The sequence below is a fragment of the Lissotriton helveticus genome, chromosome 4_1 (assembly GCF_964261635.1).
Source record: "Lissotriton helveticus chromosome 4_1, aLisHel1.1, whole genome shotgun sequence".
Classification (NCBI taxonomy): Eukaryota; Metazoa; Chordata; class Amphibia; order Caudata; family Salamandridae; genus Lissotriton; species Lissotriton helveticus.
Genome location: NC_136063.1, coordinates 953,998,626 through 954,026,018, shown reverse-complemented (window position 1 = coordinate 954,026,018; position 27,393 = coordinate 953,998,626). Strand labels below are relative to the sequence as shown.

General features: G+C 45.3%; 1 protein-coding gene across 2 annotated transcripts in view; it reads right to left on the bottom strand.

The window, feature by feature from the left end:
* The window catches only part of ATP9B (ATPase phospholipid transporting 9B), a 2,445,811-nt gene that overhangs the window by 2,049,346 nt on the left and 369,072 nt on the right, over positions 1 to 27,393 (bottom strand). For both annotated transcript variants that reach the window (XM_078687568.1, XM_078687569.1), the window contains exon 4: positions 3,554 to 3,667. In XM_078687568.1, coding sequence (XP_078543694.1) covers positions 3,554 to 3,667 — 114 coding nt within the window. The remainder of the gene's footprint in view (positions 1 to 3,553; positions 3,668 to 27,393) is intronic.

The following is a 27,393-nucleotide window of genomic DNA, read 5'->3' as shown; positions in this document are numbered from 1 at the left end:
GCTGGAGGGTCGGCTTCCTTCGACACTTGCTGTAGCGAGCTGCGTCGGGCAAGTAGATAGTCGAGCTGCTCCGAACCACTGTGTTTTTGCTAGAGCAAGTGAAGGCATATTTATACCTTGAAGGTGCCTAGTTTGACGTACAGTCGGGCATAATAACATCATCAAAGAACCCCAAGGGAATGGTAGTTCTTTGAAAACTCCATGAGTTCTTGGACAAATCAATATTCAAGCCAGGGGATGTCCCTGACTGCTTAAGCCGATTTTTCCAAGAAATCGTTGTGGCTTTTTGGAACAGGTGGAAGTAGCCATGTCTGTATTTGGACTGCATGGGCTATGTCTAAATATGGGTATGATTTCTATGCCTATATTAGGGCAATGTGAATTGTACCTATATAAGGGCATGAATCGGGAAAATAGCGCTCGGATCCTAAAACTCCCCAAAACTAAAGTGTGAGCCTGGGTGAAAGGGCACCCCAATAGGCCCTTCCATCTGTTGCAAACCCTCACTTTGATTGCAGTTGAGCCCTGCGGCCGGAGGGAGCTGTATGGGTATGCACCCAGGAGACCCAGAATGGGGCGATGGAATTATTTAGAGGCTCCCAACCACAGGCCTGTAATGAAGGGACTGGTGGGGGACTGGGGGAGCCTTCTTGTTTACTGGGGACCTCGACCTCCTTCCACTTGCTACCAGACCGTAGTGCGATCATTGGGTGGGGTCTGTCTTTCCCTTGCAGGCGCTGAGGGAGAACACAAGGGGCAACCAGGTGAATTCAGCTAACAGAACTCGGAAAGGAAATCACAGCCTCAGACTCAAGCTTCTGCTTACAATCAATAGACCAGCAACTACTTTCAATAGGCAGGTAAGTTACGAAGGGCAGACCTATGGTTTACTAGGATATATAGGTATGTATTTTCATATATATTATTTTGACCCACACTAATACTAATATCATAACAGTTGGCAGCCACCTGTATCTCACACCCCTAACATTCACATAAGATGCATCTGCTACAAGGGTTGTCCGTCGCCAGTAATGTGCAGCCAATAATCCTGCCATCACCAAATGAACAGGCATGGAATAACTGCAGTGGTCTGTCACACACTGCTGGTCAATTGGAAGACTTTCATCTCACCCACCACTGCAGGGCCCAAATATCTATACACTAAGGCTGCTTCTTTACATCTCACAATGACACTCAGACATGGGAGGATGGAAACAATGTCCATCCCAGCAGATCTCTCCACTTCCTTCCCCCTCCAAGCATGCCAGCTCAGGCCCATAACTATACATAAAATGTAACAATGTTTCGGTGAATGGCACATCTTTATAAAATGGATATTGTGTGATCAATCATCAAGAAGTCAATAATATTTTTTTAATAACTTTTTGAATAAGAACCTCCTGTAGGATACAAAGGATACTGGTCTGTACGTGCTGTACAGTTGCTAATAAAGCAAGCTGTTGAAGAAAAGAAAATATGTTTTCCTGTGTTTCATCCATGAAGAGTAAAGTAAGAATTAGGACAAAAAAACTGGATGTCACATTTCAACATGGAGTTTTCAGTGAACACAACTGCTAAGAAATGTCAATTATTATGACAACCAAAATCTTACAGCACTATAATTCAACAGATATGCTATTCGATTGCCATTACTCGTACTGGATGGGACTACTGAAAAGCAAAAACGGCACACAATTAACTATCAGAAATGTTCCTCTCCAGCAGAAAAACCTGTAGGCCTTACCTATAAAAATAAGTCTCTAAAGTTTGTAAGCTAGCAGGTTTAGTGATATCTGTTGCTTCAAAGATACCCTTTAGACTTACTGGGTCCAATGGTGACTCCAAGGAACTCTTAATTGCCGGTGTACAAGAGGAACATTATAATATTGGATTAGTGTATGCCAGCTTCCCATCAAACAAGGGTCTGGCACACCATAACTTCAACAAAGACTCATCACATATGTTGATACATCAGGGCCTGGTGGTTCCCTCTATTTTGCCAATTCCTTACCGCTATCTTGTTTAACCTCTTTATATTTGATTTTAATGCAGTATAATACAATAGTCACAGGGTATCCTGCTTTTCATGGTTCATCCACTGATATGTAATATCTATATCGTTGTTTACAATTATTTCAGGCAACAGCATATAATTCTCATATTAAATTCCCATATTACTCATTTTCCCGAATCTCATCCTCAGGAGAAATCCTATAAAGATTCTCAATGAGAGAGTGGCCAAATGACTAATCCATGCCTCTTTACATACATCTATATCAGTGATCTTCAGCCTTTTCTGTAATAAGAGCTACATATGCTATTAGAGTTTTAATAGTGATCACGTCACTCAAAATTACATAGTGACGATATGCAAGATTACCAGTACTAATTGCCTCCGTGCATCATGCAGGGTTGCTAGCTATAACAATAAAATGGGCTGTCAATGTGAAATGCCTTTACATGAGCCATAGCAGCAATGCTCCCAACACCAAGTTAATATTAGTAATAATGCTCCCCAAAACTGAACGATGTATCACTCAAATATCAGCTTTAAATATATTTTGAAATTCAACCATTTTTCTCCAGACATCAGTGTATGCGTTCTGAAAAGAAACACATTTTCTTCTCTAACACACTTTTCAGTGGTGGTGCTCATATAGTAATTCAACAAGCAAAAACATCTAGTTTAGTAGGCTGGGCAGCAAACAGGAGAGCTACTTACCGGTAGCTGGAGAGCTACCGGTAGCTCACGAGGAACTCGTTAGGGAAGACTGATCTACACATGCAATTTTTACCTAATCAGTACCTCGGGTTCCCTCTTTCAATTCAGACCTTCGTGAATAGATAAATAGTTTTATAATTTCCATAGTTGGAGATTATTAAATAGATTAAAAAAAGGGTTTCAATAAGCAAGTTCAAGCGTTGAAGGCTGTCTTTTTTGATTACCGCAATTTTGCAAACATTAAGGATGCGGATAAACGAAGCACATTTACTCTGCATGGGCTAAACACCTTTATTTAACACCCACTAATGACTGACAGCAAAAATACAAGGAAATAAACTCCAGCGTGTTAGAAAACGTGTATCATATAAGGTATTCGAACAATTTGTATGGTGGTTATCACACGACACAGTGGGGATAATATAATCTGCCATTCCTGTGTTTTAAAAGAACTGTACTGCGACAGACTGCTGTGGCCACCTCGGCAATAGCTTTTTAAACCGCAGAAGACTACATTACAGTCATCCATTTTAGAACGTAAAATCAGAAGCATTATCGATCAAAGTTCATTGGATTTTGAATAACGCGTTCCCATTTGTTAGGCAGGTGACTGGTGTCTCATAGTTTATTCATTAGGTAAGTACAGAAAATCTTTCACAAAGGGAAGGAAAAAGAATAATTTACCCGGAGCCACTATATGCATCTGCAACATTTACCATAGGTGTAGATGGAGAGAAAAAACACTCATAGACTGAACATGACCGAAAAAGAAAGTGATAATTTTAACTAAAATGATGGATTTGAAGAAATCTGATATCAGCTGCTTACCAGCGGAGCCCAGTAGGTGTAGAGGTAGCCTATTTTCAGAGATGGAACAAATTGTGAACAGGACACCACCAGAAAATAGAGATTCAAGAAAAACCTGAACTGCTGAAATAAAACCTGAAATAGAAAAAAAGCAAATGTTTTAATGCATGCTCAATAACAGTAAAATGATTAGTGATAAAACCTTCACATGCTAAAATCATTACTGGCTTTGGAGCAAGTCAATCACACTAGAGGTCGACAATTATCGTCCCTTACACCCCCTTGCAAGAAGCACAAACCAATAACAGGGAAACTATGTATAAAAGAATTTGAGAGAACAGCTTTTTTTAGGGTGTGGTGTTGGCAGAGAAGCTAAAAGTTTTAGCTGCCTCAACGATTATGCTACACCATATGGCAGGCTCTGCACTTGAGGTGCTGTTGTATTTATGTTATATACTCTATTGAATATGGGATCTCAGACTAAAATGTCACCACATATTGCCGAAAAAACTAAGATCAACGCACCCCCCTCAGTCCGTTATCAACCCAATCAGGGCAGTCGTCCATCCGAGATTCGGACGTTTCATTAGACCGGCATGAGTATTTCGTTGTTTAAAATTGCAGGACCATGATAAGCCTACTACTACATCAGAAAATGACACGCATCAGGAACGAGAAAAAGTGTAAAATAAATGGTTAACTGCTGGCATTGAGCAGTTCTAGGTCAGGAGAGCAGCTTCTTACCTGCCAGGAGTTAACGGTCCCCGTATGCTATGCACAGACAGCAGCCACGGCACTGTATGTTTATGAGTAGTCCTGACTGTCTTTGCGGTGTGGCGAAGTGCTTTTAAGGGGGTTGGGTGTGGTCACCACGTGAGCACCACTACAAAAACTACAGGTTGTTTTGTTCATGAAATTAGTTTTGGTTACCACCGCCGAACACAACTGATGGATGTGCACACGCCAATCATAGCCACCTTTAGCCTGTTTTAGTCATATTCACGTGTGTGCTAATTTGCACTCTATCATGGGCAATTGTGAAAACGTACTGATATTACTGGTTGGACGGCCACAATGGCCACATTTACTGTGCTGACAATCGTGATGCACTTATGGGGGATCTTTTTAGCTGCTTGTTAACAACCCTCACATCTGAAAGATACTCGGGAATTACTGAACAAAATTACAGATTATGAATGGGTTTAAGGCCATCAATTGGTAACATAGGATGTACGTGCACTGTACACTTGTATTCCCATGGAATAGGGCATCATGGCAATACAACATTTTCTAGACACACGTCCTGCAGCTTTCTATGAGCACACTGAAATGCTATTAGATCTAATATGTTTGGTACGTGATAACAACATTTTCACACATAATGGTGAATAGTTTCGCATAGTCCAGGGTGCGGCCATGGGTGGCACATTTCCACCTTCATTTGCCAACCGGTATATGGGTCTGTTTGAACAACTGAACATTTGGAAAAAGTGTCCTGGCGAGTTTCTGGAGCACATACTGCACTGGGGACGTTACATCGATGCCCTCATAATGTTTTGGTCGGGCAACAATGACTGTCTGAATAGATTCTTCACATACCTCAATGACAACACATACACCATTACGTTCACAAGAGAACTCAGTAATTGAGAAGTGCATTTTCTCGTTGTGACCATTAGAACGAAAGGAAACAGGTTGTGGACGCACCTGTTTAGAAAACCTACCGCCTGAAATTCAATATTACATGCCACCAGTGCTCATCCTCCGTCACAGACACAAGCATTTACCCACATTCCCTATGGGGAAATGCTCAGAACCAAATGGAATTGTAGCGATGTTGAAACACAGAACTAAGAATTGGACAAGGTAGAAAACAGATTCATTCAGAGAGGATACACCAAAGATGTACTAACCGCAGCACGACTAAACCTCAACACTGTGAGGCGCGAGAATCTGCAAGCCACCACTGATAAAAAGAGACTAACAAGGAGGAGAAACATAACCCTCATCACCCCCTACTTGGCACTCAGTTCAGAAGTGTACAGAATATTAAGAAAGCACTGGCACTTTCTGACTCAAGACCAAATCTTGAAGGAAGTGATCGAGGACAAACCCACACTCACACATGGTGAGGCAAAACACTTAAGACAACAATTCTGCCCCAGCTATATATCTCCCAGTACCAATAGCACTTGGTTACCATCTCAATCGAGAGGTTTCCACAAATGTGGCTCATGTAACATATGCTGCTTTGCTCTAGACAAAAACACTACCTTCATGTACAATACCCAAAAGATGTATAGCATATGTAAGTTTATCAACCGCAACACAAAATATGTCATATATTGTGTGAAATGCACATGTAATTAGAGCTATATCGGCAGCACTGTGAGCCCACTGAAAGAAAGATACAAGAGCATGTGAGGGCCATAAGAAATAACACTGCACATTATCCAGGTGCCACACATTTCAACAGTGCATACGACCAATGAAATGAAGAACATCTGTTTTCATGGAATTGAGGTAGTGGGTCTTCCACCCAAGGGTGGAGACAGAACACTCTCTTTAAGACAACTAGAAAGCAAATGAATCAAGAAATTGAGGGCAATGGAGCTGGGGCTAAATGTGGTAAAGAATGACATGTGTTGCAGTAATTCTCAAGCATGTATATCCACAAAATGTATGCTCTATCTATCATGATGTTTTCTATGAACACACTGAAATGCTATTAGATCAAATACGTTTGGTACTTGACAACAACATTTTCACACATAATGGTGAATGGTTTTGCTGAGTACAGGATGTCGCCACGGGTGGTAATTTTAACCTTCATTTACCAACTATTATATAGATCTGTTTGGACAAATACACATTTGGAAAAAGTGTCCTGGCTCTGTCGGTCCGTGGATAAAGATAGAACAACATTTATCGTTCGATAACTTTATTTCGGCCACCAAGGACCATAAAAGTTCAGAGAAATGCATATAATACAAAATTTAAGATAATAAATAAGAATAGCATTTAAAATACATTACATATACAGATTTACAAATACATACAGTACTATGCACAGAGTAAAACAGAGATTAAACTTAGAATTCATTATCGAACATCATATTGGATTTAGAACAGGAAACTCGTGCTAGACGCTGGGTACAGTAATCAATTTCCTACGTTTGTGCCACATTGCATTCAAAAAGCGGGAAACAGCAAATATAATGGGGGATGCGTATCATATTTTAACACCCTAAATGCATGTGCACACTGGCGGAAACCTATGTTTCTACAGATTGCAATTAGCCAGTGCTTACGTGGACCCTGGTGCGCTGGGCAAAAAAAGAAAACATGAATTTCATTTTCCAGGTGAAAGTCACAGGCAGGGCACTCCTTGCTCATAGTTCTGACCCATTTACTGGTGAGCACTCTGAGCGGGAGAGTGCCTAGTCTAAATTGCATATACAATTTTCGTGCTACTGCAGGGAATATTAGGTCTAAAAATTCCTCTCTTTTGTAATCTACTTTAACATGGAGGAACTCAGTGGTCAATCTGCCCCCTCGGAACTCGCATGCAGGGATGCTAAATTATGGTTCTTATAGTGGCGGCTCAAATCAGCTTTCGATATCTCCGGACAAACGACTTCCGGGCTTCCCAGAGCTCTGATAGGCCTAGCCTGCAACTGGTTAAATTTATGTGGGCCAGTCACCTGATATTCTTACTTCTCAATGCATCCCAAATTTCCCTGAATTCATTTTTAAAGCAGATGAGTTCCGGCACGGACCACAATCTTTTCCAATATAATAGCGGGCGTAAAGGCATAACCTCCTCAATAGAGAGTAGCCCTAGGTCCATGCGCAATGGCACAAGTGGGGTACTTACAGGAAGACCCAGTATATTCCTCACAAATGCGTGTTCCACCTTGGCTAAATTTTGAGAATTTTGATGCCCCCAAAGTTCGGCCCCATATAGAGCTACCGATCTAGCCTGAAGATTATAGATTTAGATTACTGGAGCCGCAGGCTTGAATTCGGACTCTCTATGCAGCTTCTGGATCCCTCCACCACCTTTATTAGCTTAAGTGCGGCTTTGGCCAACTGCGAATCCCATTCCAAGTGTTCTCCCAAGGTGATGCCCAGGTATTCAAAGGTCTTCACTCTCTCAAGTGGGATTCCACCTAGGAGTTTGCGTGCCAGGGTGGGATGGGGTCCAGTTAGAGATGTAATCCGCCACCCTACAATCCCTGAAATTAATAACTACGCATTCTCCCCTGATATTTTTCACCCGTGTCCTTACCCATTCTACACGTCGCGCGAAAATAATTTGATACGTGCAGTGGTAGTGGCCTGTTGTAATTGAGCCAGTGGATACATTTGTTTTTGAGGTCACCATAATCCTCCCTTTTCCCCTGGTCCAAAGCTGGATCCCCAAAAAGAACTATTACATACGGGGCGGACTCAGGGGGGAGATCCAAACATTTCAGTTCTGTAGCTAGACGGTCACAACTTACACTCCTAGTGGGTTGGACTTGGAGATTTGATGCCCCTCTGCCCCTCTCACAATCAAGAATTCTACTCCTGTTGGGGTTATTTACAATGCTCTCCCTAGGCTGTACCACTTGACCCAGTGCCGAAATGCTTTGGGGAGTCGGGCCATCTAAGTTATTTACTTGCAAGACAGGAGGGTTACAAGAAACATTGACACTCCCTAGAGGCATTGCTATAATGTCATTCGCAACAACCACCCCCTCCCCTGTAGCGGCTGGATACAAGCGTTCCATGCGTAACAGTCTGTTCTCATAGTATTGAGTCTTTCATGCAGGGGGCCGCAAGTCTCTAAAAAGATCTTTTCCATTTTAACCCAGAACTCCTCTCCCTGTTCATTGGGTAATGGGGCATTAATAGCATTAATAGCTGAAGAAGTCATGGGCATTTGTACCAACCACTGGTCAATAATTGGGCTCTCTGTGACCGTAGGCATTTGGCCATCTCCACCATTATTGCATTTCTGGATTTTAGCTTTCCTCTTGTTCAGCGGGGCACCCCCTCGCTTCCTTTTGGCCACTTCTGCACCTCTCCTAGAGCTGGTTGCAGATCGAGTGTGTAGTTTCCTGGAAGACAGACCCAGAGGATCATTCCTATTGGCCGAACCCAGGGCAGGTGAGACAACAGGTAAGGCAACAGGTGTAACAGGATCTACCCTGACTGGAGAACCCGGGGGTCTGGTTTCTACTTGGACCTGGTGTAGCCCCTTGGTGCCTGCCCCCCTTGCAGATGTACCAGGAGAGTCTTGCCGATTTGGCGATGGTAACTGCGCCAAGCGACCCAGAGACGACCGTATATCAAAATTGGGGTCCAGGGATAGCCTTTTTTCCGTGATATTAATTTGATGGGCCAGCATGGATAATGCTCTGATAAGAAATTGGTCCAGCGTTCCTATAAACGACCCCCCTGGGATCGACTTTCTTCCCTTTCCCACACTTAAGGTCGCCATTACGAGAGTTCAATACAACAATGACTACTTAAAGTGCAAAAGGTAGATCTGGCACTATGGAGCCCCTTCTACGGGAGATATCACAAAGTCTTTGGACTAACCTTGTCCGGTGCCGTGGAATGCAGACGAAAGAGGGTGGCCCCGTCCCAACCTCACTCGTCCTCGAATGGGCACAAACGGGCCCGCCCTTGGCCCGGGCTTCGCCCGACATCCGCCAGCGCGCGTCCCGCGGTGCGGGAGCCCTGTAAGTCTTTTAAGCGCCTCCTGGCGCTAACTGTGCATGATTGCGGCGTTCGCGCCGCAGGTGCTGCCGGGAGTTGTGGTCCTTCGTCCCGAGTATGGTGGCAGCAGCGTCGATAGACCGCTGCACTCAGGCCAGTGACGGCGTGGTTTCGTCGAGGTCCTCCAACAGGTAAGATACTGCCCCCAAAGTGAAAACAGGGCTCCCGCTCCACCGGAGCCCTGTAAGTCTTTTAAGCGCCTCCTGCAACTAACTGTGCGTGATTGCGGCGTTCACGCCGCAGGTGCTGCCGGGAGTTGTGGTCCCGGGTCCCGAGTATGGTGGCAGCAGCGTCGATAGACCGCTGCACTCAGGGCAGTGACGGCGTGGTTTCGTCGAGGTCCTCCAACAGGTGAGATACTGCCCCCAAAGTGAAAACAGGGCTCAACATTTATACATAGTGCTTAAAGATAACTTGATCATTATGTTCGAGGCATCGTGATAATGTTGTGCAAAGCTAGAGGTGTAAGCAAAGTAGTTTCAGAGAAAATGAATCCAACATTGTCATGCATGCAAATATGTGCAAAGGTTCACTGCAGAACTGCTATTGTGAAAAGATGGGACAATGTAAGAAATGAGCAGCTTCGCTACATAGGCCTAAACCAGGAACACAACAGTACTGCAGTGATATTCTTCACTTATTATCTGGACATGCCCATCCACAAGATCTCATGGGCCACTATACTTTATCCTTGGCCAAGACGGTTCGAACATGAAGCATGTGACTGACATGTATTTACTCCAATCAGGAGCCTGTATGTCACAGACCTGATTTTTTGCTTCATTCACTCTTGCATTGCACATTCCTCACAAAGGATTAGAGCGACCAGATACACTTACATGTCAATACTTGACATATTCTCCTTTTTTGTTCGCCCAGATCCTGTATGATTTCTGTCCATCGGGACCACTCGTATACCCAGTCAGAGTGTTTTACAACGTTTTAATATGGTGGTGCCATATTTTTGTTGGAATAAGTCCTTTTTCCTTCGCCTTTCGGCTTTTTCACCCATATGCAAATCATTGGGTCTTTGCTGCAACCCAACAACAGTGTACGGGGGCCGCCGCCGACTAGATGGCCACAGAATGGCTTACTCAGCTGTGAAGTCACCACCTTAGCCATTCACGTCTCTTTTACTACTTGCTTTCCCAATGGTAACTGACAGACCGCCCACAATGTGGGACCTAGCCTTCTTATTCTCTTCAAACATGGCGGTGATACTCGTAATGAACTTGTCGTCTCTTGATTGCTAGAGTGAAGGGCAGACCCATTAACTGGCACTTGATGGTAACGTTAAGGAGCAAAAAAAAAGGTAGGAGGGCAGAGACCCTGGCAGGTAAAATGTTGAGGCCAAAATGCCATGTCCCATTTTTTTCACCGCTTGTGCATAGAGGTCTGCTGATATTAACCTAGCTTGTTTCGTCAGCAGCTTGGTAACCACAGGAACAGGCAACCTACTTGCCCATATTGATTTTGCTTCCAAAGCCTCCAAAACATGTGTTTAAAAACGTATGCCAGTTTGTTGCTGGATTGTTTATTAATGTCCAGATGTAGTATTTTAGGATCAAATCATTTTATTGACAGGCAGTTAAGAAATATACATGCACAGCAAGCCACCTACACCCCATCAAGGGCCAGCCTCAAAAGTCCCAAGCATATCCAAAGGCAAAGACTGACACATCCAATGACAATCACAAAACAAGCATTTGCAATGCAATAGGTCTCGCATTAGGAAAGTTTGAGCTATTGGTATTGTAAATGACAATTTTTTTATTTATGTTTTGTTTTTTAAAATAGTGAAATTAATAGCTTTGTCATTTACAATGCCAATAGTTTTAACTTTCGCAAATGTGACACCTATAGCATTTGTAATGCAACATGTTTTGTATTTACGTGACTTAGATGTATTGATATTACAAATAACGATGGCTTTTTAAGAAAAAAAATAATTAATACTTAAATAAAAGTTATTGTAACTTATAATGGCAATAGCTTAAACTTTTGTAAATAACTTTTGTGAACATTATGTTCAGTGTATTTTATTGTGACGAAAATCCAAGAACAGAAGTGAAATATTAACATCTTTTTGTGACATTTGTAATAAAGCTTGAAACATTGAGAGAACATATTTGAACCAATTGTTGTTGAATGGTTGATTGATGCTGGGGTGGCGCTGAGTGATGTTGTGGTGGCGATGAGTGATGCTGCGGTGTTCAGTGATGCTGCGGTGTTCAGTGATGCGAAAGAAAACAAAAATGAGGCAGAGGAAACAAGAAGAAGCAATAAACGAAAAAGAGGAAATAAACCGCAAATTGGCAAATGAAAGCGTAATAGGACAGCAAACTAATCCGAGAGGGGGAAGTTGAAAAGATTGTACGAGACAAAGAAGAAATGAAAACGAAAAAGGGTGGCACTGATAAAATACGGAAGAATGATAGAGGAAAAATAAAGGAAAACCGGAGTTGAGGCTGGGTAAAGTGTAAAGGAAACTGCAAACGTGGGACTGGTGGAGATAAAAGAAGTGGGAAGACATTGTGGAAACCCAAAAGAAGAAATACATTCAGAGAAAGGCTGAGCCTGGGAGGATAGTTGCAGCTGGGTATGGGGGAGAGGGGGGGATCCGAGCACCCTCAGCCATCCTTGTGTTCATGTGTAAAAGGCCGAGTAAGCAGTGTGACAGGGAGCTGTGGGAAAACACCCCTTGGGACGTGCTCATAAAACTGTGTGTGCCTGTTGATCACTGGCGTGGCTGTGTGCACTTGTGCACGAGTACGGTGAATTGTGCGCAGGTGTTCCTATCCCGAGCACACCTAGGGCTCACACTGCTCATGCACCATGCTTCAGACGGTGCACACACTGCTCGTGCACCAAATACCTCACTACAGTTGTTGTCCACGCTTCTCAAATGCTGACTACGGCGCTTTATATGTACGTATGCATTTATTTATTCAGTTGTTGTTTATTTATTTCTATCTTTTTTTTTACTCATTGAGCCCTGAAGCTCACATTTTTCTTAGGTGGGCAGTTAAAACCAATGCAACATGAAATAATAAAACAGGACGTCAAGTATTCGTCAATTTGTCCGGACATGTTTTTCAATCATATTGATGAGAAAAAACAAGAATTGTAAAGCGCAAAACATCAAGGGGAAAATGTTTTCGTAGCTGTAAGGTAAAGTACAATTTAACACCAATTTCCGAGCACTAAGCCCTACGCTGGCTGCGTTGGACCCTCCCCACGCCAAGTTAAGAATAAACGTCAACCAAATATCACAGATCAGGTGGTGCACACGCTGCTTTGATAGTGAATACCTCACTTTAGATTATGTGCACGCTGCTCAAATGCCGACTACCGCACTTTTCATGGTGCAGACACTCTGGGGCTTATTTAGAATAAAATGGCACAGCGGGGTGCCGAAAGAAATTTAGCTGCACCGAGCTACATCATTTAAAACAAGGACTGTGCGGCGAAAAGGGAGGGGTGAATGCCAGCAGGAAGGGAGGGGGTGTCAAAGCAGCTGGGGTGTCAAAAGATTTTAAGACTGCATCGGGAGTTAGCTCAATAGCATTTACAAACCGCTTTCTCGGCATTGCTGTAAATGCGTGGTGAAAAAACGTGGAAGATATGGGTCTGAACATGGAGTAAGGCTGTGTGCCCAGAGCGCATGTGGGCATGCAGGCAGTAGACAACGAGTGAGGCTGTGTGTTCATAGCACATGGGGGTACGGCAGCCTGATTATCTATCGGAGCAGGCAGTTAATTCTATATATTATTATTATTGCTAGCAAATGGATTGCCTCGGAGGGAAATCTTCAATTTCAATGGACTCTGATTGAAAAAAAAAGTGTTTAATATGTCACTAAATCTCGCCTCAGTAACAAATAATTTCTAATAATGCTTCTGTCAGTTCAAAGCTTAGGGGCATAATCTTGTTAAAAACATGGCGCATTTGTGAGCTCTCATCCAGTGGACTCGCATTCGATGAATGGAAACATATATGAACTCATAAATATAAATAACAAGCAAGCTCTTGGCATTGCTGTGGGGAGGGGGGAAGGGGGGAGGAGAAACGAGAGACACGGCCTGGCGGCCGTGAAAGTACGGCCGGCAGGCCGTGAATAATTAGGGGAGGAGAAATGCCTGTAACAAGAGGCTAATGCGGGGAGAGTGCGAGGACAAGCATTGCTGTGGGGAGGGGGGAGGAGAAATGCGACACGGCCTGGCGGCCGTGAAAAGTGCGGAATGATCCCTTTCAAGTGAAGCTGCTGGCGGCAGATGGCTGTCTTTCATGTGCACGCGCTTTTTAGGTCAATGCGCTTGCGCATTGAGCTTGCTTTTCACGGGCACAGCATGAAATCGTCCGATGGTTAAGCTTTGGTTAAGCCCCTATATTCTCGCAAGCGCATTGACAGGCGAGACCTAAAGAGTGAGGTAATACACTGCGTTTCACCTACAACCCAGGGTAGGCCGGCCTCAAGTGAGTAACAGAAAAGTAAGTTCATGCAAATTCAGTGAAAGTGCGGCATTGTCAGAAACAGCTGGGCGTAACCATGAACAGGTCATTGTATTGCTGAATGCGTAAGGAAGCTTTGCATGTCAAGAATATTATAGAACAAAACAGAACAAATGTAATGTGAAACAAAACCCTTACCCACCCCCACCCACTTCCCTCCGACTAGACCACGTTCAGCCTGCACAATACTGAGTCATTACTGGCTTTGGGGCAGGAACCCCAGGACTATGGGACTTCGACCTCTCTCCGTTCTCGAGGTATTAATCTGAGAATGCGAACGTACGCTGGGCAAGTCAGTTCCCTGAACTCCTTTGAAAAGATAGGAATAAATGGGGACCACATTTTCCCATTGGTTGAGGGGTCGAAACTGGGGCCCATCAAGAGTCTCTCCAACCCCAGCAGAGACCAAAGCTGGTGGATTCAGTGTCTATGATCCGGGGTTTTATCAGAACCCCAGTTCATCAGAAGCAACCTGTGCGCTGCATTAAGGCCAAAACAATCTATCGGTCTCTAGTGGACCAGAGAGGATTTGTAAGAGTTTTAGGGAGTCCCAGGAGTATATATGCGGGGAATCGGGGGAGGTCAGTATTGAAAGTGCTCTCTATGTCGTTCAGAATTAATTCCCAAAATCTCTTGAGTTTGGGGCAATTCCAGAGAAGGTGTGTCAAAGTCACAGGGCTTCCACATCCCCGCCAGCATTGGCTATCGCATAGTGCATTCCATTTCTGAATGCGTGCCAGGGTGTATTACTAGTATGAGCTCATTTTAAATGCTGTTTCGGTGTGCCCTGCGTTATATGCTGTGTGGTGTGAACTGAAAAATATGCCCCCCCGCCCCATTCCTTGTCTGTGAGAGTACGCCCGAGTTCCGCCTCACAACAGAGCTGGCCAGTAGTCCTTTGCTTAAGGGAAGCCTTCGATAAGTGGCTGTATATCTCTGAGATCAGTTTCTGATCATCGTTTTTAAGAAAGCCACCTCTCGAAAGTAGTCATAGGTCTGCTAGTTTTAGGACGCATCTCAGCATTGAGCAACCAATGGGTCAACGGAGTGTGTGTAAACCGTTCTTGTTCGGACAGGGGATAATGAGTTTAAAATTGATCATGGTCGAAAAGACAGCCTATCCGTTTACAACCCCCCCTCTCCCTCTAGCCAGCGCCTGGCAACCATTGGTGACAGCCCGGGTGTGAACTCTGGATTAGGAATCAAGGGGGTCATTGGGGAAGGGAAAGGCGAAAGCCCAGCAGATACCGCCACCCTTTCCCATATTTTCATTGTAGGGCTGGTGACCGGAGATGAGTAAAGACCCCAAGATCTATGGACACAGGGAAGCCAAACCTCTCGCCAGATGTGCTACCCCACTACTGTCTGATCAATGAAAACCCAGCGCTTTCTGTCATAGGTTGGTTCCACTCAATCAGGTATCCCAACTGGGTCGCTTGGTAGTATCGCAACACATTAGGAACCGCCCCCCCCCCCCCCCTTGGTACGCTGCAACAGTTGTTCATGGAGTCTGGGCTTCGTCTTGCCCCAAATAAAACAATCAACCTCCCGCCGTAATTGGCAAAGCTCACCAGGAGGGGGAGAGAGGGGAAGCGTTTGAAAAATGAAAAGCGCACGGGGCAAAACACTCACTTTTACTGCGTCTATCCTTCCCAGCCATGAGAGAGGAAGGCGACTCCAGCGGTCCAAATCCGAGCGAATTGTGGTCCTGAGCTTAGAGTAATTGACCTGTGCAGGTTTGGTGAGACTCCGCGCTAACACCAATCCCAAGTAGGAAAGATGGATTCCATCCACTGACAATCAAATCGGGTGTGAACGTTCTGTGTCTAGATGCATAATGAGGTTCAGAATTTGTGATTTTGACGAGTTTACCTTGAATCTAGAGACAGCTCCAAATGCTTCCATTTTTTAAATAATAGCTGGGAGCGAGGAGAGGGGTTGGGTGATGGAAAATGTCATCTGCATAAAGGCTGATCAAAAGTTGGTCCTTCCCAAAAGTGATGTCTATTGAGGCGGGGTCTTCCCACAGCCTCTGTGCGAAAGGTTCCTTGTATAAAGCGAAAAGGAGAAGGGAGAGCGGACAGCCCTGCCTAGTGCCTCTTTTCCCCTAGAACCAACAAGAGCTCACGCCATTGACCCGGACTACAGCGCTAGGCTTTCTGTAAATGCTATGTACCAAACAGACAAAGCGTTCACCCATCCCAAAGCGCCTGAGAGTCATAAACAGGTAAGGCCACTGCAATCTATCGAATGCTTTCTCAGCATCGATTGCCAGTAAGAGAGTTTCTTCCCTGGAGCGCTGCACTTTATCAATAAGGTGACACACCCGCTTGATGTTGTCCCCGCACTGACGGGAAGGGATGAAGCCAGCCTGGTCAGGATCAACAAGGCCAGGCATCAGGGGTTAAGGCCGTGAGCCACGATGCTGGCAAAGAACTTCACGTCCACGTGAAGGAGGGAAATTTGGCGGTATGAGCTACACTGCTGGTGGTCCTTCCCGGGTTTCGGGATCACAGAGATGGATGCTTGTAACATGGAATCCGTCATAGTCCCTGTATCTGAGAAAGAATTAAAAAGGCGGGTAAGCCTGGGGGCTAGTTAGTTACAGAAAGTCTTGTAGAAGATGGCGCTAAAGCCATTCGGGCCAGGAGACTTCATTGGCTTCAATTTTGCAATTGCAGATATCACTTCCTCTATCCTAATAGGTTGGTTAAGGGACTCTGACTCAGATGACAGGAGGGGAGTTATTGCATCTGACTGCTCGTAGGGCTGAGGATCCATCGAGGATACGTGATCCCCGGTGTATAAATCACAGTAAAATGCCCGAAATTCGCCCGTAATGGATGATGTAGCAAATACTAGCTCACCGGAGCACGTTTGAATGGTCATCACTGCGTTTGAGTGTTGTTTACTACGCAAGCAATGGGCAAGCATCCACCCACTTTTGTTAGACCCTATATAAAGTTTATGTTAGAGGCGGAGCATTGCGTACTCGGCTCTGTCTAGATCCAGGCGTTTGAGTTGGAACCTATCCTATTCCAATCTTCGCCATACTCTAGGGGCCCCAGTGCGCTTATATTGACTCTAAATACAAAACTGACTTTTCAAACTCCCCCCTTTTATCTTTCAAAGTCTTGATTTCGTGGGCAGCTTTCGCTATCAAACCTCCTCGGGTCACCACTTTAAGGGTCTCTCAGACCGAGGAGAGGGGGACCGTCCCTGTGTCATTGGTGAGCAAGTAGTCAGTGATTACCCATCGAATTGAGAGTGCAGTAGCGGTTAAGGTAGTCGCCATGGTGAAGATGTGAGAAGGGGCTGTGTGTCTTAAGAGTAATTGTGATTACTGCATGTTCCAATGGAGAGCGGGACGCGATAGAGGAGGCCGTTACTCTGTTCCACGCAGAAAGGGACATTAAGAAATGATCTAGGCAGACATAGGTTTTGTGCGCAGCCGAATAAAAAGTATAGTGCCGTTCATCAGGGTGCTGTAGACGCCAAACATCACAAAGCACGCAATATACTAGCCTGGCCAAACCCTCAGGCGAAAGGGCCCCCAAATGCCTGATCCTGTGTCCAGAGCGGTTCCGCCCCCGTCCATCACCATATTGAAGTCTCCCCCCACCAGGACAGTTGTTCTGGGGACTGAAGGACCTTAGCCAGTGCCTCAGTGATAAAGGACTCCTGCTGTTCATTGTGAGAGTAGAGTGAGGCTATTGTTAAATGAAATGTGCTCAATTGAACCCTGACGGTTAGTAAACGGCCCTTAATCTTCTGAGATGCACCCAGGATCACCCCTGGAAGCGACTGGAGAACAGGATTGCCACTCCTTCCTTCCCCCTCCCCAACGACCAAAACTGTTGTGGGAATTTCCTAGAGTGCATTTTGTGAGTGTCATGGGCCAGCAAATGTGTCTCCTGGAGCAGACAGATATCTCCTTGCGCGTGTTCTAAGTAGGAAAGAATCGCTGACCTCTTAGTGGGGTTGTTAAGGCCTTTCACATTAAGACTAAGTAGTTTTATCCCCATGTTCCGGGGTGTAAAGGGTACCAGGTCATGGTAATCTGGAGGGTGCATGGGGCTGACCGTGTGTTGCAGGTGAGCCCGGCAGCTGAGGAGAGGTTGTGACGGTTCAGTGAAATGTCATCTCGCCTACAATTAGACGAAAGGGGAGCCCCATAACAAAACCCCAAAACCTGAACATAAAACAAGAAATAGGAATAAACATATTGTCCATAAAGACATTTGTGACTTGGAAGTCTGGATCCGTGGGGGTAACCAGGGGGCAGCGAACCATTGTTAAATGGTAAGGAATAGAACCTCCGCCCCCACCCAAACAATAGCTTCCTCTTTACCAAATCACAGTACCTTTGGATGGAGGGTCAACATGAGACTTGCTCTCACCGGAGAGGGATCGCAGCACTTCAGTCCATTCTTTAGCCATGGTGGCAGGGTCTGTACAGTGTGAACAGAGCGCAGGCCATGCCTGGGTCCACGGCTGGCCCTGCCCTGAGCCCTGTCATGCGGCACGGGGCGACGGGAGTCTAGGTCAGGAGGGTCCAGGCCGAGGATTTTACAGGCCTCCGTGAGGGAACGCAGGTGGTGGGATTTGCCGTTTAGCTGAAAGATAAGGCGGAATGGATGGCCTCAGGAATATGAGATGCCGAGGGAGCAAAGATGACAAGTGACAGGCCGAAAATCCTTCCGTTTTAGGAGGGTAGATACGGCAAATGCTGGAATAGCTGAACTGAATGGCCCTGGAATTGCATCGACTGGTTAGATCTGGAAGCTCGAAGGATCACCTCCTTTTCGGTGAAGTAGTGAACACAAACCAAGATATCCGCTGGAGGGAAAAGGGGAGCCTGACTCTGTGACATTGGTCCACCTTAGTACCACTCGGCACGTTGTCTCCAAGGATGCTTTTGAATAGGGCTTTAACGTAGGCCTCGAGATCCGCGCACTCTGTGCCCATGGGGGCCCCCCTAATGTGAATGTTATTCCTTCTTGATTTGTTTTCCAGGTCCTAAGCGTACCAGTTGCTGATCCTGTTAACAGATGATTTCCTGCTGAAGGGCTTCGACCTCCGCGTCTCTGGAAAGGGAGCTCTCCTCGAAGGCCACCACTCTTTCCCCCACCTTGTATCAGGAGCGGCCCAGCGACTTTGTCCCCGACCAAAATCCAACCAGCCGTGCGGCACCGATGCTCCCCCTCGGCAACAGAAGGAACAGGGCAAGGAAATGGGGGAGGTCAGACTCTGCTGACAATCTTGAGGTGGCTAATGACTTCCATCATAACCAAGTAGTGCTTCGTCATGCCAGGGTGCGGGGTGAAAGCAAACAATATGCAGGCTGCAGAGAAGCTAGGGCGCACCCAAAAAGGGCCCTCAATCAGGTGCGCAAACCCCAGGAACAAGACTCGTCAATAGAGACGGCCCCAGGAAGCCTCCAACAGATGGGGCGGGCAACCAGAAAACACCTGGGCCGTCCCAGCAGCAGGGCCCTCTTGCACCAAATCCTCGTGCTCCATTAGCCCCCCCCCGCCCGGACTCCACAATCGCCGGCCTCGTGAGAGATGTGGCAGTGGGGGCACTTCGCATGGTGCAGCAGTAGGGGATGAGGCCGGGCCACCGGACCATGCGCTGGCAGGGCGCACTCGCTCTCAAAGGGCCAGGCCCAGCCGAGCGGCAGGCCCGACACTCCGCCGCAGCTAGGAGCCCGCAGGTGCCCGATCTCCAACGTAGTGGACCCTGCCAGGGCCCTAGATGGGCTATACCCACCATTGAATTGCCGCGTCGTTCAGAGCCAGGGCATTCACTGCCCGCCGAGCATGTGGAGGCACAACGCCCCCCAGTAGATATCCAGGCCTCATTAGGCGACAGGTCTCGGGCCCTCCACTGCGCCCTGCATCCAGCGCCGTTCCGCCCCTGGGGAGCCAGCCCTCATGCTCACAAGTGAGTGGGCTCCCACAGAATCGTCTCCACCGGGGGAGCTGCCGACACTCTCAACCTCTCGTTGTTCGCGCTTGGCAACAGCACGGCACGCCTCCGTTGTAGGCCGAATCCTCCGGCCCAGTCAAATGGCAGTTATAAAGGGGTGTGCCCTGAAACTCCTAGGCCTGGGTCAATAGATCAGTTCAAAAAAGAAGTGGTCCGAGTTAGAAATCAATTAATTTACAGGTTATTCTGTATTGCTCCATACAGACAAACACCACACATTTGTTTTGCTAAATATAACTGAACAGTTTAAAGGATGAAATGTACAATGATCAAATTCAAATTGCATTTATTTCTGCAATCGATTGTTTCTGTGGTTTGTTCAAGATATTGGATCTCATATATTCAACAATATTCAAAGTAATTGTAAATTCATTACATTTAAAGTGCTCTCAGTGAAAAAGGGAAGGGAAGTGCACAAGGTTGTGAGGGACTGGGTAAAGGTGGTGTGACATTAGCAACATCGCGTTAAAATCAGAAACGCCTTTACACTCAAGATATTGTCAATGTTCCCAAATTACATCACGCATAGGTTAAGTAAATTTTTCTTTAAATCCTATGGTGTGTGTCGGTTGGCGTAGTCTACGTTTCGACCCCCATGTGCTCTTAAGGGTTATTCATGCCTAATTTTGGGGTCTTCGTCAGGACAGCGAATAGAGAGCCCACCGAGAGGGAGAGGCAGAGGAGGGTCATGGAACAATCGCCCCAACCGGGGACAGAACTAACAGAACTGGGACGGAGGGAGACAACAGGGCCAGAATACCAAACAGGTCAGATTCCAACAAGAAGACCACGGGGAGAGGAGCACCAGGAGGAAGACGTACAGATGGTAGTCGGGGGGACTGCTAGGACAACGTCCAGATCCAGCCCGATAATCAATCTATCAAGCTACACACTAACATCTGAGGAAACTAGTGTACTTTGTAAGGGACTATCCTTTGTACCCACATCCCAGCCCAACAGATTCAACATTCAAGCGGAACTCACCAGGTTTTTTCGCAAATTAAGATTAAAAAACTTTTTCATCAACCGACCATCAAGTGCCATGTCGGCTTTCACGAATTTAAGACCACCATCAACATTTATGCCTACTATGGCATCAGTCTCTCATAAGGTACTGACGTATGAGAGCGTGGTACTTAGGGATGTCCTAAAAACATGTGAGAAAAGATCATATGTGAAGCACAACATCAGCGCTAGTGAACGGACAGCGTTGGATGCACTAAAGAACAACAAATCAGTGGTGATCAAACCAGCTGATAAAGGGGGATCTATAGTTGTGCTGGATGTGGAGGATTACAAGACTGAAATCTATTCTCAATTAATGGATGGGGTTAGCTACAGACCGGTAGCACTCAACCCTACAAAGGAGATAAGAACGGAGATCTCAGCAATTACCAACAAAGCACTAGAGATGGGTTTTTTGACCAAAAAGGAATTCGACTACTTGAACGTTGAACAACCCAGAATACCAACCATATATGTACTACCTAAAGTACACAAAAACCCAGTCAAACCACCAGGGCGACCAATTATACCTGGCTGTGGCTCCCTCCTGGAACCTCTCTGTAAATATGTGGATGTATTCTTGAAACCACTAGCTGAAGCAACACCCACTTACCTCAGGGATACTATGCAAGTTATTAACCTAGTGGACCAGATCCCTTTCAATAAAAACAGTCAAATCTTGGTGACAATGGATATTGTCTCCTTATATACCAGCATACCACAGAGACCGGCCCTGGACTGCATGAAACGAGTTCTACAAAAGAGGGATCAACCAGCATGAGTTCCCACTGAATTCATCATTGATCTACTGGAAATCGCAATAACCAAAAATGTCTTTGTCTTTCAAAATAAGTTTTATATTCAAAGCAAAGGAGTGGCAATGGGCGCTGCCTTCGCCCCGGATCTGGCGATCCTATTCATGTCTGAGTATGAACAGCACTGTATTTTATCTCAAGACAACCCATACCGAAACATGATTTCCACCTGGCATCGGTATATAGACGACGTCCTCATGATATGAACAGGTGAGGAAAAGGATTTACAGGACTTCATGGAATGGCTGAACACTCAGTCAGACGACATTAAGTTCACGATGCATATGAGTAGGGAATCAATCGACTTTCTAGATATCAGCATTAAAGAGATGGAAGGGAATCTCTACACCACCCTTTTCAGAAAACCATAGGAAAGAAACTCCCTCTTAAGATACACGAGCCATCATACCAGAGGATTACGTGACAACTTGCCTTTCGGCCAATTTCTCCGTATTCGGAGAAATTGCTTTCTGAAAGAGGATTACTTTAAAGAATCTGAAGACCTCATTAATCGCTTAATAGATAGGGGCTATCCCCAGCGGCTTGTGAAAAGATCTAGGAAAAGAGCATGGTTACAAGACAGGTCAACACTATTGATGCCCAAGACACGCCCAACATCTCACGACCGAATGATTTGTGTAACGACCTATTGTACCAAAAGCAATGAAATAAAGAAAATTGTGAATAAACATTGGGGTTTGGTTGCGGACATTTTAGACAGTCCCGAGCCACCGATGCACGCCTTCAAAAAGGCAAAAAGTATAAGGGACCATGTGGTCCGATCATTGCTGGACACGCCGCAGGCACCGACCATCCAAGGACTATGGAATTTACCAGAAGTGGTAGGCCATTTTAGATTCACCACGTGCAAAGCATGTCCAACATGTTGGGAAACGAAGCAAGTGATCCACAACAATCTCACTGTAGACCTTAAATCCTTCACAAACTGCAACACCAGTGGAGTGATCTACGCAATTCTATGCCCATGTGACCAGATGTACATAGGGCAAACCAAACAAAAAGTAAAAAACCGAATTTTCCAACATTGCAGCAGGATTCGCTGTTCCACAGCAGGTGCACCACTTGTGGATCATTTTAGGGACAAGAACCATACCCCAGAATCCATAAGATGGGTGGTACTCGAAAAAATCACCTTGGGACCCCGAGGTGGCAACCTGAATTCCATTTTGAACATTAGGGAGTGCAAATGGATGAACAAGTTTAAGACTGTTAACAGAGGGTTGAATGAACTAGATGCCAACTTTGCCCAAATTGCAGGTTTAGACCCAGAGTGATCCCTTAGTCCCTTTGACAGGAATTCACACAGCACAAGGGGGTCACAATACAGCGTTTTTTACTCCCCACACTGCCTGAGTCACAGGGCACGATACAATGCTAACAACTTTAGCAGGCAGTTGACATGTTGGGTATATCATGATATCATTGAGCAATAATCGTATTTATTCTAATGCAGAATTATTACTTGCATGATAGACTGCTTTATATGTTATTTATATGTCATAATGCTATTCCAGCACATTGTGATGATTCTATTAATTACATGAGAGATTGTTTTGTATGTTAATTAAGATATCATAGTGCTATTCCAGCACATTGTGATGATTCCACCAAATCTGTTTATTCCTAACTACTACTATCATGATATATGTCAAGACTGTGTGGCTTAACGTAGATCACGTATCGAATCACCTCTAGCTGAAGGGCACCCTTACAACAGCCCTACACAACCGCATTACCACCGTTATTGTACATGAGGCCTTGCTTATGCGCAATATTCACAACTCGAAGACTCATCAGATTGAGGGTTCCCTCTTCTGTTACGTATTCATCCTTTAACCATGCTCCCTTGAGGCCCCAGACCCTTGGTACAACCAGGGATCTTTACAAACGATCCCCGACGGACGCGTCCCACGACGAAAGGGCGTTCCATGATACACACTTCTGATTGGGCCAGAGCAGTCGAGCCCCTTTCACACACCTAGCATCCAGCGGCGGCACCGCGAGCAGATGCATCGAGGCAGCTACGTGTACTGATGGCTGCTGATTAACACAGCACAGGTATGAAATCGATCTTTTTTAACATCCGAGTCGACTATGTCGGCATACTCAATCCCCTTCTGAAGTTAATGTCCATAATCCAGCTTCTCTGGTTTCCACCGCAATAAACTCTGAGTTTTTCCAATTGCAGTTTTTAAAGCTTTTTGACCCACTGGCCTAATATTTTAACTCCCTAGAACGGTGCGTACGGTGCACTGAATCCAAAGAATGGCCACGGATTACACACGCGACTTGCTGTTTCCAATTCTCGGATGAAGAATATTCTCCAAGTAAGTCCTCCCCGGTCCATAATACAAATTAATTCCACGGCTCCTTAGCCAAAGACAGTCCTTTGAGACCCCTTCTCCCTATGTTTTTCATTGTAGAATTTCAAAGAGCACGCACAGGCCCAAGACACGACGGTACAGACGTTGACCGTCATTTGATGTAGGTACCTCCTGCATTCTCTTCTCCATTTTTCAGACAGCTCACCAAACAGTAATCTAATTACAGCGTTCTCATTATTTAATAGGCTCTCTATTCGCTGTCCTGACTAAGACCCCAACATGAGGCATGAATAACCCTTAAGAGCACATGGGGGTCGAAACGTAGACTACGCCAACCGACACACACCATAGGATTTAAAGAAAAATGTACTTAACCTATGCGTGATGTAATTTGGGAACATTGACAATATCTTGAGTGTAAAGGCGTTTCTGATTTTAACGCGATGTTGCTAATGTCACACCACCATTACCCAGTCCCTCACAACCTCGTGCACTTCCCTTCCCTTTTTCACTGAGAGCGCTTTAAATGTAATGAATTTACAATTACTTTGAATATTGTTAAATATATGAGATCCAATATCTTGAACAAACCACAGAAACAATCGATTGCAGAAATAAATGCAATTTGAATTTGATCATTGTACATTTCATCCTTTAAACTGTTCAGTTATATTTAGCAAAACAAATGTGTTGTGTTTGTCTGTATGGAGCAATACAGAATAACCTGTAATTTAATTGATTTCTAACTCGGACCACTTCTTTTTTGAACAGTCAAATGGCAGTCAGCCAGGCTCCAACAGCTCTGGAATGCTCCAATCGCACCCCAACAGCAGTACCAGGGGCCCCCAGTTGAGAAATAACTGGGAGGCTGCGATGTACAATGCTATGTTCGGACAGGGACGAGAAAAGCGCGTCTGCTTACCCTGCAATCTTGGCCACGCCCCAAGATGTAGTATTGCTCGGTTTTCCAGCAATAAGCTACAAACATGACTTTTAGTAACCATTGCTGTGAAGTTAGCCCAATCTCTAACTGGATTTGAGCATGTTAGGTGCAGTTCAGCCACTGAAAAACTCTTCGATAGCAAGACGATTGTGCTCTATCCAGCCAGTTAGCCATTCTGCATCTAAAAGTCAGCGCCCCGTAGGCAACTGTGGGGAGAAATTTACCTCCTATTACCTTAAGAAGGAGAGACAGATCTGGTGTGTTCATTGATTTTGTTCACCTTACAAAAGGAACCCTCAAGGGAGTTGGCTACCCCCTGTTGGGATGTAATATGTGCAGCTAAACAACCCCTATGGTCCAACCATACTGTCAGGTATTTGTAAGGGGTCACCACCTCTATGATCTCTCCCTAGATAAACCATGTCCCTTTTTTAATAGTTGCAGGGAAATTATCAGCACCTTTGTTTTTGTACTGTTCACTTTCAGTCGGTTGGCCCTACATTAAACTGCAGGCACTGAAAAATGTCTCTGGTGTTTGGTCTAGAAGGACCGTGTCGTCCGTGTACTGAGTGAGTGGATTTTGGCTACAGCCAGTTTAGGAGGAAAAGCGCTCTCAACCACTAGGTGGTCAGGGAGGTCAGCCAAACACAGAATAAATAGCATAGGTGCCAATATACAGCCTTGTTTCAAGCCTTTATTTGTTCAAATTTTATTTGTGGTGGTCCAACCAGTGCTTCTTCTTATTTTCACTCAGATGTCCGAGTAAAGGTTGATGATTGCTTTTATTACATTTTAGGGGATGCCCCAGTTGCTTAATTTTGCCCAGAGTTTAGGCCATGACACACTATCGAATGCAGTCTGGAAGTCAATGAATCCCGCATACAAGGCCTTTCCCTTTGTTGCTAGTGTGGCTTCGATCAAATGGGAGATGAAAACAAGGTTGTCTTTGATATTGCAGCCTTTTCTTCCGCCCAAGCTAGTAGCTCATGATTTAATATGCTGGCATAGCACTCCCCTTCGACATCTAGCAGTGCAATCAATCAATAGTTCCCGGGCATGATCTTGATTCTTTTTTATGGATTGCTACCAGTAGCTAGCCTCTTAATGTCTCTTGAATATTTCCTCTTAGTTGGAATTCTTGGAATAAAAGCACCATCACTGTGGCGCCCATTTGTATACAGCTGCCAGATATTATTTGGCCGGGCGCACCGCTTGCATGCATTAACTTGAAGGCTAGTGCTACTTGGGTTGCAGTTATTGTGGACGTATCCTCGTTGTCTGGTGTCGCTAGGATATTATTGCTGCTTTGAACCTGTTGCTTCATTGGGTCATTGTTTCCCGTTTTTGGTGATCTAAGTTGACAATGGTCCACCATGGGCGCCACATAAAGAGCCTGAATGTATGTTTCCCAGTCTCCAGGGGAGACGTTAGTAAGTTATATGATGGTTTGGTTTGAAGCATTTGTTTACTCACATCCAGAACTTTCTCTGGTCTTTGGATTTTATCACCTCATATGTGTCGAACCACCTCCGGTCTTCTTCTTCCCTCTTATGTACGTATACAGCTTTTCAATATTACAGACGGATTGTGGTGACCTAGGCCCATAGTTATTTATTCGCCCCCTTGTCTTTGCTGACCGTTCGCATGGCTTTTGTTTAAGCCACGTTTCAAGGTTGCTATTTGCTGTTTCCTTTCAGCTGCTAAGCTGGACTTTGGAGGTGGCTTGTTTTTTCCAGTCTCGTCTGCACAATTTAAGTATTCCCTTAAGTGGTCGGAAAGGGACTCCCATCTGTTTGTGGAGGTTACATCATCACTGGCTTGCTGGAAGATGTCCAGGTAGAAGTCCACCCTTTCCCCTTACTTCTCTTGGTTTACCGTGGACCACTTGATTTTCTTGACAGGCTCAAGCTGTACCTTGGTACCGAGAGGTCTTATTTTGGGCCGAGCATGGTGGAAGGGCTAGGACTTCACAGGTGATCGTTGTGTGGTCACTGGTTAGGGTTGGGGGTCACGACAAACTTCCGGATGTTTTGAAAGTGAACCAGCGACACCCAGATGTAGTCCAAGATGGCCATTCTAAAACAGGAGGAATGTGTGTAGGCCACAGACAAGCCTGCGTGGAATCTCCCATACAGCAGACATAGGCCCAGCTGATTTAGAAAGGAGGCCGCCATAGATCAGTTTGTCAGATCTTTGCAATTGCCTCTTTGTCAATGGTATGGCCCAGATTTGATCATCCATGGCCACAAATTGAATGTTTGGCCCTTTAGTCATGAGGTTTGCATTGAAATCGCCCATCACAATCCACATATCACCTGGATAGAGGGCTGACAGTTTTTTCATAGCTAGGAATAGTGTTTCTATCATGACCTCCTTTTTTGACCTGGCTGGGTGGAGATGATGCAGCCTAAAATGATGGTTGTAATCTCAGTTCTTACATTGCCAGTTTTAGCTAGTGAGAGATTGACAATCGTCATTCCC